General features: G+C 52.0%; 1 protein-coding gene and 1 non-coding gene across 2 annotated transcripts; one reads left to right on the top strand and one right to left on the bottom strand.

Moving 5' to 3' along the window:
- Positions 1–995: 995 nt before the first annotated feature.
- On the bottom strand, positions 996–1,155 carry LOC112812425 (U1 spliceosomal RNA). The gene has a single exon (XR_003205282.1). It is a non-coding gene; the product is annotated as a U1 spliceosomal RNA (small nuclear RNA).
- A 7,735-nt stretch (positions 1,156–8,890) lies between these two features.
- On the top strand, positions 8,891–15,109 carry TMEM54 (transmembrane protein 54). The gene is made up of 6 exons (XM_025856855.2): positions 8,891–9,134; positions 11,531–11,724; positions 13,918–13,977; positions 14,111–14,299; positions 14,436–14,570; positions 14,970–15,109. Exons 1-6 carry the CDS (start codon positions 9,119–9,121, stop codon positions 15,042–15,044), a joined length of 669 nt encoding a protein of 222 aa, XP_025712640.1. The 5' UTR covers positions 8,891–9,118; the 3' UTR covers positions 15,045–15,109.
- Positions 15,110–15,172: the final 63 nt, after the last annotated feature.

Genomic DNA, 15,172 nt, shown 5'->3' on the forward strand with positions numbered 1-15,172 from the left:
CCCTTGTGTTCCCTCCACCAGTGCACCAAGGTATTACGTATGCAACTGATTCACGTTATTGTTTACCTATAGTAGTGTTTCCCAAACATTTTGGTCTCAAGATCCCTTTACACTCTGAAAAATTGAAGACCTGAAAATGCTTTTGTTTATATGGGTTACATTACTGATATTGGCCATATTCCAATTAATATTAAGAGTTTTAGGGACACCTGGGTGGCTCAGTCGGTTAAGTGTCTGCCTTCGGCTCGGGTCATGATCCCAGGATCCTGGGATGGAGCCCCACATCCGGCTCCTTACTCAGCGGGGAGCCTGCTTTGCCCTCTGCCTGCCACTCCCCCTGCTTGTGCTCTCCCTCTGTCTCTCTGACAAATAAATAAATAAAATCTTTAAAAAAAAAACCCATAAAAATAAAAAATAAAATTAAGAGTTTTAAAAATACATTTATTTATTTAAAAATAAAAATAATAAACCCACTAGTGTTAACATAAACAATACCCTTTTCAGTGAAAAATAACTACATTTTTGAAATCAAAAAAATTAGTGGAAAGAATGACATTGTCTGACAGTTTTGCAAATCTCTTTAAATGTCTGGCTTCATAAAAGGCAGCTAGATTCCCATATCTGCGTCTTTACTCAATCTGTTGAGATATGTTGTTTTAGTTGAAGTATATGAACAAAATTCAGCCTCATACAGATATAAGAATGGAAAAAGGAGGATTATTTTTAAAAGCCTTTTCAGATAACTGTGGATATTCCTCTTTCTTTTTTTTTAAGATTTTATTTATTTATTTGAGAGAGAGAGAGAGAGAGAGAGAATGAGAGATAGAAAGCACGAGAGAGAAGAGGGTCAGAGGGTCAGAGGGAGAAGCAGACTCCCTGCCGAGCAGGAAGCCCGACGTGGGACTCGATCCCGGGACTCCAGAATCATGACCTGAGCCGAAGGCAGTCGCTTAACCAACTGAGCCACCCAGGCGCCCTCCTCTTTCTTTTTTTAAGGGAAGAAAGTGCACACAGTCCCCCACTACCATAAATTATGCAAACAAGTCTCCCACATTTGGGGAAATCAAAAATGTCAGCACACCCAGAGTGCAATAGATGGGTCTCACCCTGGAAAGTCACCTTCATGATCGTGGTTTTCCCCTGCCGGGTAAGTCTGGATATTTCTCTTTGATATTATACCAAAACTTAACAAATGATAGTTGTGTAAAATTTAGTTTCAGTGTGGAATCTGAAACCAGTCAATTTTTCATTAAACTAAAATACATTGGTCTGTCTTGCACTTTGAATGCATCTTTTATCCATGAATGATTTTGTAACACTTGGAACATAGGGTTCAGTGAGCTATACTATACAGAGCTTCCAAATGTCGACATGTTATTATACAAGATAAAAAAAATCATACTCGTTAATGTCACCATTGATCTTATCAGAAAATCTTCAAGTGTTGGGAAACTACTAAGCTCACAGTGGTGGATACAAATATTCCCAAAGGCTAATTTTCACTCAAAAACTGAAATTTTATTATTAGCAGCAAATATTGTCCATTTCCCCTTGAATCGATCAGCTCACTTCTTTTAGAGAAAATGTCTGCAAAAATATATATATATATATATTTGCATAATCATGGTGTGTCTTTTGTTCCTTCTTTTGAGTAGAAATGGTATTGAACTTGCAACTAGCAGCTAGTTCAGCTTGCAACTCAAACAATACAAGTGCTTTTCCTGAGACAACCATGCTACTTAGGCATCTAGCAGAATTCTTCCTACTCTGTCAAAATATTTAAAAGAAGTATACTCAAGGGTAGAGATTTAATACAGTTAATAGTTTTTACTGTTTTATCATGTCATTCTTTTTTATGATTTTATTTATTTATTTGAGAGAGAGTGAACACAAGCAGGGGCAGAGGGAGAAGCAGGCTCCCCACTGAGCAGGGAGCCCTTGGAGGGGGGGCTCGATCCCAGGACCCTGGGATCATGACTTGTGCTGAAGGAAGACGCTTAACTGACTGAGCCACCCAGGCGCCCCTTATCGAGTCATTCTTAAGCGAAATTGCTGTATTTATTTCCTTTGCTGTGTGGACAGGGCAGGGAGGAATACACTGACCACAAGTGTAACTGGAGCTGTGCCTCAATTTACCCTAAGGGGCCAGCTATTCTACCTGCCATCACTTTCCCACCACCAAAGAGGGCAAAATAACATCTTAGTATATTATGAAAATAGTTTTGACTTCACAGAGCCTCTGAAAAGCTCTTGGAGATGCTCAGGGATTTATAGACCACACTTTGAGAAGCACTGATTTTTTTTTTTTTTTTTTTTTTTAAGTAGGCTCCATACCCAGTGTGGAGCACAATGCGGGGCTTGAATTCACGACCCTGAGATCAAGACCTGAGCTGAGATCAAGAGTCAGGTGCTTAATCAACCAAGCCACCCAAGTGCCCCACTGTTTCTTTAAATCACCTTGGTACCCTTGTCAAAAACCAATTGGCCATGCACATATTTTTATTTCTGGTTTATTTCTGGTTTCTTTATATGTTTTTACTCTCACATCTATCCCACTGACCTACATGTCTATCTTTACGCCCAGTCTCATGTTGTCTCGATTATTGTAGTTTTGTAGTATATTTTGAAATTGGAAAGTATGAATCTTCCAACTTATTTTTTTTTCAAGATTGTTTTGGCTATTTTGGATCTTTTGCATTTCCATATGAATTTTAGGATCCTCTTGTCAATTTCTGCAAAACAAGGGCAGGGAAACCTTGGATTGTGATAGGGATTGCAATGAACCTGTGGATCGACTGGGAAGAAATGCTATCCTAACAATATTAAGTCTTACAATCCATGAAATCGGGATGGCTTTCCATTTATTTATATCTTTTAAATTTTCTTTATGTTACCGATTTTAAGCAGAAGAGGGACATAATATGATTTATACTTTAGGAAGATTACTCAGTAGTGTGTGGAAAAACAATTGGGGGCTAAGAAATGCTACATGAGCAAGGGCAATAGTAGCAGGGACAGGAAAGCACTTGTTACAGAATCATTTATGATGTAACTCAGCAGGACTCCATGATTGTGTAGAAAGAGGAAAGTGTAAAGAATGACTCCCAGGTCTTTGGCTTGGGTACACTGTGATGTCACCAACTGAGACAGAAAACACACAAGAAGCAGTTTGGGAGAAAAGAGGAAATGATCAGTTGGTACATGTTGAGCTTGAGATGACTGGGACACCCAGCAGAAAGGTCAAGCGACTGGATATTTGAGTCTAATGCTCAGGGAGCGTAGTCTGGCCGTGGTGATTTGAGAATCATCATATAAAAGGAGAGCCAAGAGATGACATGAACCAAACAATGGGAACAATAAAGGAGGCAGAAACGGGGCGCCTGGGTGGCTCAGTTGTTAAGCGGCTGCCTTCGGCTCAGGTCGTGATCCCAGGGTCCTGGGATCGAGCCCCGCATCCGGCTCCCTGCTGCTCGGCGAGAAGTCTGCTTGTCCCTCTCCCACTCCCCCTGCTTGTGTTCCTTCTCTCGCTGTGTCTGTCAAATAAATAAATAAATCTTTAAAAAATAAAAAATAAAGGAAGCAGAAAGGATGCAAAAGATTACCAGTAGAGCACGGGGCACCTGGGTGGCTCAGTAGGTTAAGCAACTGACTCTTGATTTCAGCTCAGGTCATGATCTCGGGGGTCCTGAAATCAATCCCTGCATCTGGCTCTGTGCTCAGCAGGAAGTCTACTTGGGATTCTCTTCCTCTCCCTCTGCCCCTCCCCCTGAGCACACGCGTGCGCGCTCTCGCTCTCTCTCTCAAATAAATAAATAAATGTTAAAAAAAAATAGGGGTGCCTGGGTAGCTCAGTTGGTTGAATGTCTGACTTTGGCTCAGGTCATGATCCCGAGGTCCTGGGATTGAGCCCTGCATGGGGCTCTCTGCTCCACAGGAAGCCTGCTTCTCCATCTCCCTCTGCCCCTTCCTCTGCTGCTCCCCCTGCTTGCATTCTCTCATTCTTGCTTGCTCTCAAATAATAAATAAATAAGATCTTAAATAAATAAATAAATAAATAAATAAATGTAGAGCAGATCACAAATAGTCCACAAAGGACCATCTGCAACAACATGGATGGATCTAGAGAGTATAATGCTAAGCAAAATAAGCCAGTCAGAGAAAGACAAATACTGTGTGATTTCACTCATATATGGAATTTAAGAAACAAAACAAAGAACAAAGGGAAAAAAAAAGACAAACCAAAACATAGATTCTTTTTTCTTTTTTAAAGATTTTATTTATTATTTGTCGGAGGGAGAGAGAGAGAAAAAAAAACAAGCAGGGGGAGTGGCAGGCAGAGGGAGAAGCAGGCTCCCTGCTGAGCAAGGAGCCCTTGGGATCATGACCTGAGCCCAAGAGAGACTCTTAACAGACTGAGCCACCCAGATGTCCCCAAACCACAGACTCTTAACTGCAGGGAACAAACTAGTGGTTGCCAGAGGGGAGATGGGTGGGGGGCATAGGGGAAGTAGGGGATGGAAGCACTGAGTAACGTATAGAATTGGTGAATCACTATATTGTACATCTGAAACTAATAGAACACTGTATGTTAACTATACTGGAATTAAAATAAAGTAAAAAAAAAAAAAAAGTGCCCAAAGGAGACTGAGAAGGAGCAAGCAGGAAGAAGCAGTGTGCTGAGTGCAGGGGCAATGGCTAATAACAAGCAGCCACGCGCTGAACCGCTTCCGTTGGATGCACCGAGTTAGAAGGCGCTGGTGGCCTACACAGGGATCTTCCAGCAGGGGGCTGAGCCACGTTGCTGTGGAGGGGGTAGCTGAGAAGATGGAGGCAGCACAGAAGGATAATTCATTCCAGAAGTTTGGAGGGGAAGGGAAAGGACGCGAAAAAGAAGTGACTAGAAATGTAAAGGGAGTTGAGGAGAGGGGGTGTGGGCTTAGGATAGAAGAGACTTGGGTGTGTTTACGGGGGGGGGGGGGGCACTAGCTGAAAGGGGGAGGGTGGAAGAGGGCGGCGGGGTCCATGTGGAGCTGGGGGCGAGCCTGGGAGGAGGAGAAAGCAGGTGAGTGGGTTTGGAATAGTGCTTTTCAAATGTGAATGGGTGCACCCGTCACACACCTCAAATCTCTCCTTTCCTCCCCAAGTCCAAGTCCCGGCTTCAAATTCCTCACCCAGACCACGGCACCGGCCTTCAGATGCTCAGCCTTGTGGTGCAGGCTCACTGGACAAGCGGGAACTGAACTAAAGGAAAGAGAATGAGCCAGCAGCCTCTGTGAAGTCAGGGGATGAGGCACTGGGAGGCAGAAGACAGGCATGCTGCAGGAGGGGCCCCGGTGGGACCCTTGAGGCCGGGGTTTCAGAGGGGTCCATCCAAGCTGTGGCCCCGGACAGCACGATGGGGTCCCGATGAAGGTCACTGAGGAGGTCGAGGAAGGGTGTCACTTGCACGGATGAGCAGGACATTAGGACAGATCACCTGACAGAAATTCTGAAACCCAAGTCCTTGCTGGATGGAGGGGGGTGACCGGGAGGGCACTAGGTTAGCGAGAGGAGAAGGGCTGGCAGAGTAGAGCCAGGTGGCAGGAGTCTCAGAGAGGGAGAAAATGACATACGTGCACAGGAGAAAACCCTCCAAAGTGTGAGTGGTGGGCATCCGTGAGGGCAGGGAGGACGGTGGGTCGTTCTGATTTCTTCTTTACTCTTTCCTGTTATTTCCTCCAAGTTTCCTACAATGATTTTTTTTTTTTGTAGAAATGTAAAAGATGGGGGAAAAAATACAAATAACAAACGCCTCCGTTCACAGCATCTAGAATCTGCCATCGTAAACATGCCCAAGTCCCTGTGAAACCCCCCTCCCCTCAGACGAGCACGATCAGCCGTTTTTTTTTTTTTACGCACATGTACACACACACCTATAGGAGGTTTGTGCACGTGTGTATACACGCGTAAAACAGAAGACAGTAGGTTTGTGCCTGATTGATTCTTTTCCATGGGGGCAGTGTTCGAATAATCAGGGGAAAGGAGCTTTTTGAAGGTGAGAAGGACACACAGGGACAGGGACAGAGGGGCCGGAACCCCCTCTCCGGCGGAGGAATCCCCAGCCTTCAGTGCCAGGCCGCACCTGGCTGTTAAATATTCCAGGAAGAGGGGGATTACTACTTTTATTTCTCTGGCCAGGTTTCTACCCATTCTCATGTCTCCCAAGTCATTTACACCTCAGAGGTCCGGGAGGCAGGGATGGCACCCATTATCCCCATTTGACAGATGGGGAAACTGAGGCCCAGGGAATGGCAGGGAGTTGCCAGGTTGTCACAGTGAGTTGGTAGAGGACAAGGGACCAGCGCTTGGCCTACGTTTCTTTTCAGAAGCCCAGGCCGGTACACAGAACAGGGGGGTAGAGGCAAGGAACATTGGGTGGCTTGGACTTTGGCCACTTGGCAATAAGGAAGAAAAATGGAAATAAATTCAGGCAGCTAAGGCTGGGCCAGGTCTGGGGAGAAACAGATGGGCAATTCACCTCCTCAGAGGTGAGAGCAGGCCCATCCCTGGAGGCTGGGGCTCCCCTCCCCACTGCCCCACTCCCACGGTCCCTTCCCCCACTCAGGAGCTTTCTTCACAGGTACACAAGGCTCAGCCCTACCACTGATACATGCTGTGTGATCTTTTTTTTTTTTAAGATTTTATTTATTTATTTGTCAGAGAGAGAGAGAGAGCACAAGCAGGGGGAGGGGGCAGAGAGAGAGAGGGAAAAGCAGACTCCCCGCTGAGCAAGGAGCCTGACGTGGGCACTGGATCCCAGGACCCTGGGATCTTGACCTGAGCCAAAGGCAGACGCTTAACTGACTGAGCCACCCAGGCGTCCCTGCTGTGTGATCTTTGAAAAGACTTTTACCTGTCAGGGCCTCAATTTTCTCATCTTTAAAACAGGGTAATAACCTTGAACTTAGTATTGTTCCAAGGATGGAGAGAGAGAACCCTCATCTATGCATCTGAAAGGAGAGACACTTAAGAGGTCTGGGTCCCCAGCCTAATTCCCAGAAGGCCCAGATGGACTCAGTGTCAAGGGAACTGCCTGACACGGGTGGACAGGGCACATGCGCTCACACACGGGAGATTTGTCATTGGCTTTGCAGGGACCACATGGGCTCTCCAGGGCAGCCCCTGGGAGGTGGCCTGTGTCAGCAGAAAGTTTTTGTGGATCAGGGCAGGGTGGAAGTGGTGAGGGGGCCTTTTCTTTCTCTCTTTGTAACAAAAGCTAGACCTGAATCAATGTGCATTGTACGACCCCATGTAAAACAAAAAGCAAAAATCCTTCCCTCCCTCTCCTTGGGGCCACCCCTCTCTCGGTTGTCACTTTGGTTTATTGCTTGCTATTCGGAACAGATCGTCCATAACCATCATTAAATGCATATCCATCTTTGCACTTTTTGGTGTGTCTGATAAAGACCTAGAAATTGAATTGCTGGGTCACAAATACAAGTGTTTGACCACTACAATGCGGAACAGTACTGCCCAACTGCCCTGCTAAAATTTTTATGTCTAAGGACATAAAAATTCAAATGCCAGCCTGGGAGGGGATCAGTCCAAGGGCTTCCTGACCTGCCCGCATCTTGCCTTCTGCCCTGAGAGTCTTACTCCCCACTCTGCCCCTACTGGGCACGGTCCCCCCTCAGCGGATAACGGTGAAGCGTGTCTGCTGAGGGGTTATCAAACCAGCCTGCGGGACTCTGGCCATCTGCCAACACCCCAGGCGGTTCCCCAGCCCGTGTCAGATGGCTCCGCTCCCTCCTTTGGCTCTGTGTGCTGCCCGGGATGTCCGACACACAGGGTATACTGTTGGCACCAGTACGGATGTGCAGGAAGGGCACATTCAGTGGACATCGGTGCTCCTCGCAGCAAGCCCCCCCCCCGCCTTTAAGGCCATTGCCCACTGGGCTGAGGGTGCGGACCATGAACTCATGCTACCCAGATACCACAGAAATGCCTCCCAGAGGCCTGCTCCGAGGGCCAAGAAAGCCCAGGGAGACAGCCACAGCACAGCCACACTGGGGAAGACAGGCTCTGGGACCTGAATGGGAATCTGGGTGCCCCCCTACTCCAGCACTTCCGGCTGGGTGTTCTTGGGTGAGTCCCCTTCTAGATGCTGAGGAGGAAACAGGGGAGGGCAGGGGTTCATCCTGACACATTAAAGCCGCTCAGTAACCAATAGCCAGGATAAGTAAAGCTCCCAGTATGGGTTCCTGCGAGGTCTGCACTTGAAGGTAGAGAACTTCCCAAGTGTTTTCCTATCTCATTTTTTGTATCTCCTTTTGTCTCACCACAGCCTTAAAGGACAGCATTTGTTATCCCTGATTTTTCAGTGAAAGAACAGAGACACACACACCCCCCAACCCCCACGCCCCCATGCCCCAAGACAGAAAAAAAAAACCCCCTCCCCAACCTGGAGGACCGAAGCCTCCCAGGACAGGTAAAATTAAGATCCAGGGAGGGAAAGTGATTTGCCTGAGGTCACACAGTAAGTCAGGGACAGACTCTGGTTCCCCAAGCTGTGCTCTTGTACCACCACGGCTGCCCCTCCCCATCTTCTAGAAAGAAGTAGATTCTCAACCTTCACCCTGGGGGCTGCCCCGTGCAGGCGCCCCCCAGGTCACGGTAGCCACAGCCCACGCGCACACGGCCCCCATCAGGAGGACGGTGGCTCCTCGGAGCCTCAGTGGTCATCTGTGTAATGGAACCCCGGCAGAGGGGTGGTCTAAGGGGGCGGGGGGAGATGCCAACGCAGGCGGCCCGGTGGGTGGGGCCAGCGCCGTGACTCAGCCGGGCGGGCCAGGAAGGGCTGCCCAGCCGGTCCGACCGGCCCGGGATGCAAACGAGCCGCCAGGGCCCTCCCGGGGCTGGGCCGCCCGGGGGATGACGGGAAGGGAGGCCGGGCCGGGCGCCGGCGAGCCCGCGGTTCGGGGCCGGACGGAGGCGTGGCGCGGGCAGCGCGGGGACCGCGGGCAGGGGCAGGCGGCGGGCCGGCGCGGAGGCTGCGGACCGGGATGCAAGCGCGACCCCGCCGGCCGCGGCACCCGGAGCCCCGCTGAAGCGGCCACGGAGAGCCCGCGCGGGAGCCGAGATGTGTCTGCGCCCGGGTGAGCTGCGGCGGGACGGCCCGCGAGGCCCCCAGCCGCCCCAGATCCTCCCGCGGGGGCGGAGCGCTGTGGCCGGAGCCCGGAATCCCGGGGTCCGCGCCGCTTTCTCGGCGGGTCACTTGCCACTCTCGGCCTCAGTTTCCCCAGTAGGGAGGTGGAGGGAGGAGGGCTGCTGGTATCTTCTCGAGGTGGGGTAGCGCCTCCACCCCTCGCCCCCACTTTCCTTTCTTGCGGAGGAAGGACCCCCAGGCGGGAGGAGGAGAGTTGCTGGAGAGAGCAGCAAGGGAGAGCAGAGGGAGAGAGATCCGGGGCCCAGAGAGTTCTGAGGCTCCCTGCTCTTTCACCTCCTCAGCCTTGCCAAAGGCTCCCACTTCCAACCCTCCGCTCCTCCAACCAGGCGGGGATGGAAGGGCCTTTAGCAAACAGGATCCAGACAAAGTGGGACCGATGTGTCCTCTCCCCTCACTCCTTGGGCACAGTGATACTGCTCTTGGGCATCAGACGGACCTGGGGACCCCCCACTCTCTAGCCAAGAGACCTTACGAACCTCAGTTTTCTCATCTGTAAAATGGGGATGGTAGACCACCTCCTAGGACTACTGTGAGAAGGAAGTGAGCTCCTAAGAGTGAAGTGCTTACCACTGTGCCAACCACATTGCTAAGTGCTCTAAGAATGGTCACTTAGAGAGGCCAGGACTGCCCTGAGACTCAGTCCAGGGCTCTGGGCACAGCCCCACACTGGCACAGGATCTCCGGTTTGACCGAGTCTTGGTCCTAGGATGTTGTTATTGTTCATGAGCCCAACCCTGAGCCAGGTGGTGTCTGGGCTGCCTGGTAGGTGGGTGGATGGGGTGAGGTGGGTCAGGCCCCTGGGACGAAGCTTCCTGTTTGGCTGGCAGTTAATCTTCACAATGTCATTCCAGTCCCACGGTGCCCGTCAAGCCCATCATCAGCCCTCTGCTCCTAGACCTGGTCTAGCTCCAGAGGGCCCTGCAGGCTCCAGGGGTCTCAGAGACAGCTAGACCAGCCCCTCCCTGTTTTATATATGGCAAGGTCACACAGGAGGGCTGTAACCATGGCCCTATCCTCCCTGCTCCCTAGGAGCTGCCTCTTGGCACAGGGCCCCCAAGTAATGATCCCTTCTTCCCTCCCTTCCTTCCTTTCTCTCTCTCTCTCTCTCTCTTTTCCATCTCTTTTAGCTACAGGGCTCCTATAATATGAAATATGACCCAACCCTCTTTGACACAGATGGGGAGACTGAGGTCTGAGAAGGGACTCACAGGTCCCACGGGGAAGAGCTAAACAAAGAAGGATTGCTTAGTTCAGGGGTTGCCAGTCTCCCAGTCTCCCAGTCTCCCAGTCTCCCAGTCTCCCAGTCTCCCAGAGCTGGCTGGAATAAGGAAGCTGACAGGGCCAGGGGACTAGCATGGTGTGTGTCCTCGGGCGCAGAGCCAGAACCCATAGGGGACATTCCAGAGGGCAGATATGGAACAGCCTGAGCTGCTCAAGGAAGAGGGTTCCCTATTCCTGGGGTGCACACATAGGGGCTGGGTAGCCACTTGGCCACTCAGAAGGAATTTGCATATGCGTCTCTGGTATTCTTTTGACCCCAGCCTCCCCCACTTGCCCTGTCCCTGTCCAGTGCCCCTGCACCTAGAGCTTGCTTTTCCCAGCACCTGCACAGTATGCCCCACCCACCTTCCCTCCTTCCCCCACTTCCTTCCCACCTTCCCCCACTATCTCCTCGTGGGACCCTCCTTCACTGAGAGACAGGGGTTATTCTTCCCATTTTAAAGATGAGGAAATGGATTCTCAGAGGCTTGAGTTTCTTGCCCCAAGTCAGTTCAGCAATTGTGAGTTGATTATCTACTGTGTGCCCGGCTCTATACCCCAGAGTGAATCCTGAGCAGGACCTGGTCCCTGCTGCATGAACTAGGGGCTCCTTGGGGCCTGGACAGTGAATGTCCAACTCACCATGGTGCTTTAGGGCCTGGCACGGAGCAGGTACTCCGGGAACATCTGTGTAACAAACTCCTGAATAAATCAGTGAATGGGGAGCTTAGCGGAAAGACCATGGATCTGGAGCTAGAGACCCAGGTTCAAGTTGTGGCCCTGCCCCTTGGGGTCTTGAGCACTCATGTGGACTGTGACCCTTCATTAAATATCACCTGTGTGCTTTTCTAGCCTTAGAGTTCCAGAGACTCTCATGAAGCCATTGTGAACCCCTTTTCCAAATAAGGAAACTGAGGCTCAAGACAAGTTACCAACCCCAAGTCATCCAGAAACAGACTTAGAGCCTAGTGTTCATTACTCCTGCCAGGGCCTTGGTTTTCTCCTCTGCCAGAGGCTGCACCGTACCCCTCTCCCCCGTGGCCCTGACGTGGCTGTCCCCCACAGGTGGCCTGAGTGTGGAGGACTTCCGGAGGGTGCTGATGAAGACAGGGCTGGTGCTGGTGGTGCTGGGTCACGTGAGCTTCATCGCAGCCGCTCTCCTCCATGGCACCGTGCTGCGCTACGTGGCTGGCCCGCACGACGCTGTGGCCCTGCAGTACTGCGTGGTCAACATCCTGTCTGTCACGTCTGCCATTGTGGTATGGCCAGGCCGGGAGGGGGACCGGTGAGGGGAGTGGTGGGGGCTTGAAGGGTCTTTGATGAGTCCCCACCCCGAGCCTGGGGTGGGCAAGTACAGCCCCCCATGCCCTCTGCTCTGCCCCTTACCAACTGGACAAGGCTCTCAGCCTCTCTCTGTACCTCAGCTGCCTTGTCTATAACATGGGGAAGGTAACAGTGTCCACCTCAGAGGGTCCCCGTGAGTATTAAGATCATCCCCATAGGGGCACCTGGGTGGCTCAGTCGTTAAGCGTCTGCCTTCAGCTCAGGTCATGGTCCCAGGGTCCTGGGATCGAGCCCCACATCGGGCTCCCTGCTCCGCGGAAAGCCTGCTTCTCCCTCTCCCACTCCCCCTGCTTCTGTTCCCTCTCTCGCTGTCTCTCTGTGTCAGATAAATAAATAAAATCTTTGGAAAAAAAAAAGATCATCCCCATAAAGTACTTATCCCAGTATCTGATGCCTGGGCAGTGCTCACTACTGCGAGCTAGGATTATTATGACAAGAGGGAAATAGTCAAGGCAGTGCTGGACAGAAGGAGCATCAGCTCAGCTGGGGAGAGTCCAGGAGGGTTCACAGAGGTGGAGGCCCCTGAGCTGGGTATTGATGGCTGAGTAGGAGTTCAAAGATAGGCTGTAATTACCATAACCCAGATAGGAGGCATGCTGGAGCCGGCAAGTAGGAGAGGAAGCTGGGATGACATTCCAAATACAGAGAATGGCAGAGGCAAAGGTGTGGAGGTGGGAAAGGTTTAAGGTCTATTCTGGAGACACTGAAAGAACCAACTTGGCAAGAACTCAGCATTAGGCCTGGTCTGTGGTAGGTGCTCAATTAATGGTGGCCATGGTTAGGCCTGGATGCCAGTACCTGTTTGAGGAATGCATGAATGAAGGGGCCTGGTATTCTCAAGGTCAGAAAGGTCTTTCCCACCTGTTAGCAGTATTGGCGGCAGCCTTGGGGCAACATCCGTACATCAAAGTCTGGAGTTCCATCTCTGCCACCTCCTGGCTGAGGGACTTGTTTCTGTCTCTACAAAGTGAAGCTCGAACAGCCTGCTGGCCCCAAGGCTTGGGTGAATGAAGATCGCGGGGCCCCAGCAAGCAGGAGAGTCTCAGTCAATGGGACGGGGCTGGGCCGCAGAGATGTGTGTGGCGTCCCCTAGCGTTGTTGTTACTGTGGTTCGTCCCTCTCACCAGCCTTGTAAGGAAGTCAGGGAAAGCGGAGAGGTGAGCTCAAGTGATCTCATGAGCTCGGGGTTAGGAGATCAGGGATGGGCGCCGGGCCACACCCCTTCAGCTTTGCCCTCATTCCCTCAGCTAATCCTCCCTGCTTCCGGCAACACAGGGCCAAGACTATCCCCATTTTCCAGACGGGGAGCCCACACTGAGGATTCACCGCTGCCCTGCTGATACAAAGAAACCAAGCTGGATTTGAAACTATTTGTGTCTGACGCCAAAGCTAGTGTCCTTTCTGTGAGCTCATCCTGCCGCATGGGGCTTGGCCCCAACAGGTTGAGGCACTTAACTTGTGTCCCCTTGGTGAATTAAAGACATTGCCGTCCCATCAGACAGCCTGCCTCCCATGGGCCCAGCACATAGAATTCTACTCCATAACATTTTCTCTCTCTCTCTCTCTCTCTCTCTTTTTTTCTTCTTTAAGTAGGCTCCACGCCTAACATGGAGCTCATCTCGGGGCTTGAACTCAGGACCCTGAGATCAAGACCTGAGCTGAGACCAAGAGTCGGATGCTTAACCAACTGAGCCATCCAGGCACCCCTACTCCACAGTTTTCTGACTTTTTAAAATAACGATTTTGTTTTTAGTTCCTTGCCAGTTGAGTTACTTAGTGTCTTCCAAAATCTTTTCCGCTCCAGAGAGATGTGTCATATATATCCTGTGACATGCCCCTGCAGCCCTGGGCTACACAGGTGCCTGTTTGAGATACACAACTAGAAGCAGTGGGGAGTCACGGAAGGTTGTAGACAGGGAGTTACTGGGTATTAGAAACGTCTCTTCAGGGCTGGACCGTGAGGAGGCAGTGCCTCTGTGCAGATGGAGGTGGTGAGGCCAAAGCAGAGCCGGGGTGAGGGGCTGGGGGCTGGGAGGGCCAGAGTTAGCGCCAGTGGAGTCTTTGTCCGAGCGCGGCCCTGACCCCCTGCGCAATCTCCTTCCCCGCAGGTCATCGTCTCAGGCATTGCCACCGTCGTGCTGTCCCGCTACCTGCCCAGTGTCCCCCTGGTATGTGGCTCCTCCTGGGAGGGGCTGTAGGGGCAGCGGCCACCCCCAAGGGCCTGGCCTGCCTGGAGGGAGCAAGGCTGACCCCACGGGGGCCAAGCCTGACATCCACTGACCAGTGGCCTCCCCCATCCAGCGCTGGACAGTGTTTAGCTCGAGCGTGGCCTGTGCCCTTCTGTCTCTGACCTGTGCTCTGGGCCTCTTGGCCTCGATCGCCGTGACCTTTGCCACCCAGGGCCGGGCACTGCTGGCCGCCTGCACTTTTGGAAGCCCCGAAGTGCTGGTACTGGTGCCCGACTGTCCCTTCGACCCCACACGCATTTACGTGAGTGCTTAGGCCCGGGATGGCAGGGGCGGTGGGGCGGGGGGCAAGGTGGGGGGAGACATCAAGGTGCTCATCAGAGGCGGGAGGGGTTCTTGGAGACCCCCTCCTGTCCATCCTGCCCCTTGTGCCCCTACAGAGCTCCAGCCTGTGCCTCTGGGGCATCTCGCTAGTGTTCTGCATGGCCGAGAGTGTGTTTGCTGTGCGCTGCGCCCAGCTCACCCACCAGCTGCTGGAACTGAGGCCCTGGTGGGGGAAAAGCAGCCACAACGTGGTAAGGCCTGCCACCCCCTCCATCAGTCCTGACTCCCCATATTTCCGGGAGCCCTTGCTGGGGAGGGGTGGTCTGCCCCCACCCCTCTGTATGGGGCCCTTGCCTTGAGAAACGGGGCAAAACTTTTTTCCCCAGGACAAAAGGGAGCAGCTTGGAGGCTTAGAGAGGTCAGATCTCCCAGCTAAGACACACAGCTGAAACCTGGCTCCGCCAAGGGCCAGGATGAATCTTCGGGGGGGGGGGGCGTAATTTGGACTTAAACTGGGGGCACTCCAAGGGTATGGCCTGGCTGTTGTATGGGAGGGAGTAGTGATGCCCTTTTGGTCCCGACATCCTCCCAGCCCCTAGATGTCCTGGAGGAGCAGACCCAGGCCCTGGTACCCTCTTGTGTCTCCACAGATGCAGGAGAGCCCAGAGCCTGTGGAGGGCCATGACCTGCTGAGCTGCACCAGCTCTGAGCCGCTGACCCTCTGACAGCTGATGCCCCATCCAGGCCCCATGACCACTAGGGCCCCACAACCCAGTCTGCGCTGCGACCAGGCCAGAGTTCCTGGAGCAGACCCCAGGGGGCTCACTGGTCACTCAGGGACCCCAGTAGGGCT

This window comes from Callorhinus ursinus, unplaced genomic scaffold (assembly GCF_003265705.2).
Source record: "Callorhinus ursinus isolate GAN/ISIS: 27379988/994484 unplaced genomic scaffold, GSC_fseal_2.0 scaffold18, whole genome shotgun sequence".
Classification (NCBI taxonomy): domain Eukaryota; kingdom Metazoa; phylum Chordata; class Mammalia; order Carnivora; family Otariidae; genus Callorhinus; species Callorhinus ursinus.

Coding starts and splice junctions, on each gene's coding strand:
- TMEM54 (XM_025856855.2), top strand. Junction 11,725..13,917: donor CTGTCACGTCTGCCATTGTG/GTATGGCCAGGC, acceptor CCTTCCCCGCAG/GTCATCGTCTCAGGCATTGC. Junction 14,300..14,435: donor TCGACCCCACACGCATTTAC/GTGAGTGCTTAG, acceptor GTGCCCCTACAG/AGCTCCAGCCTGTGCCTCTG.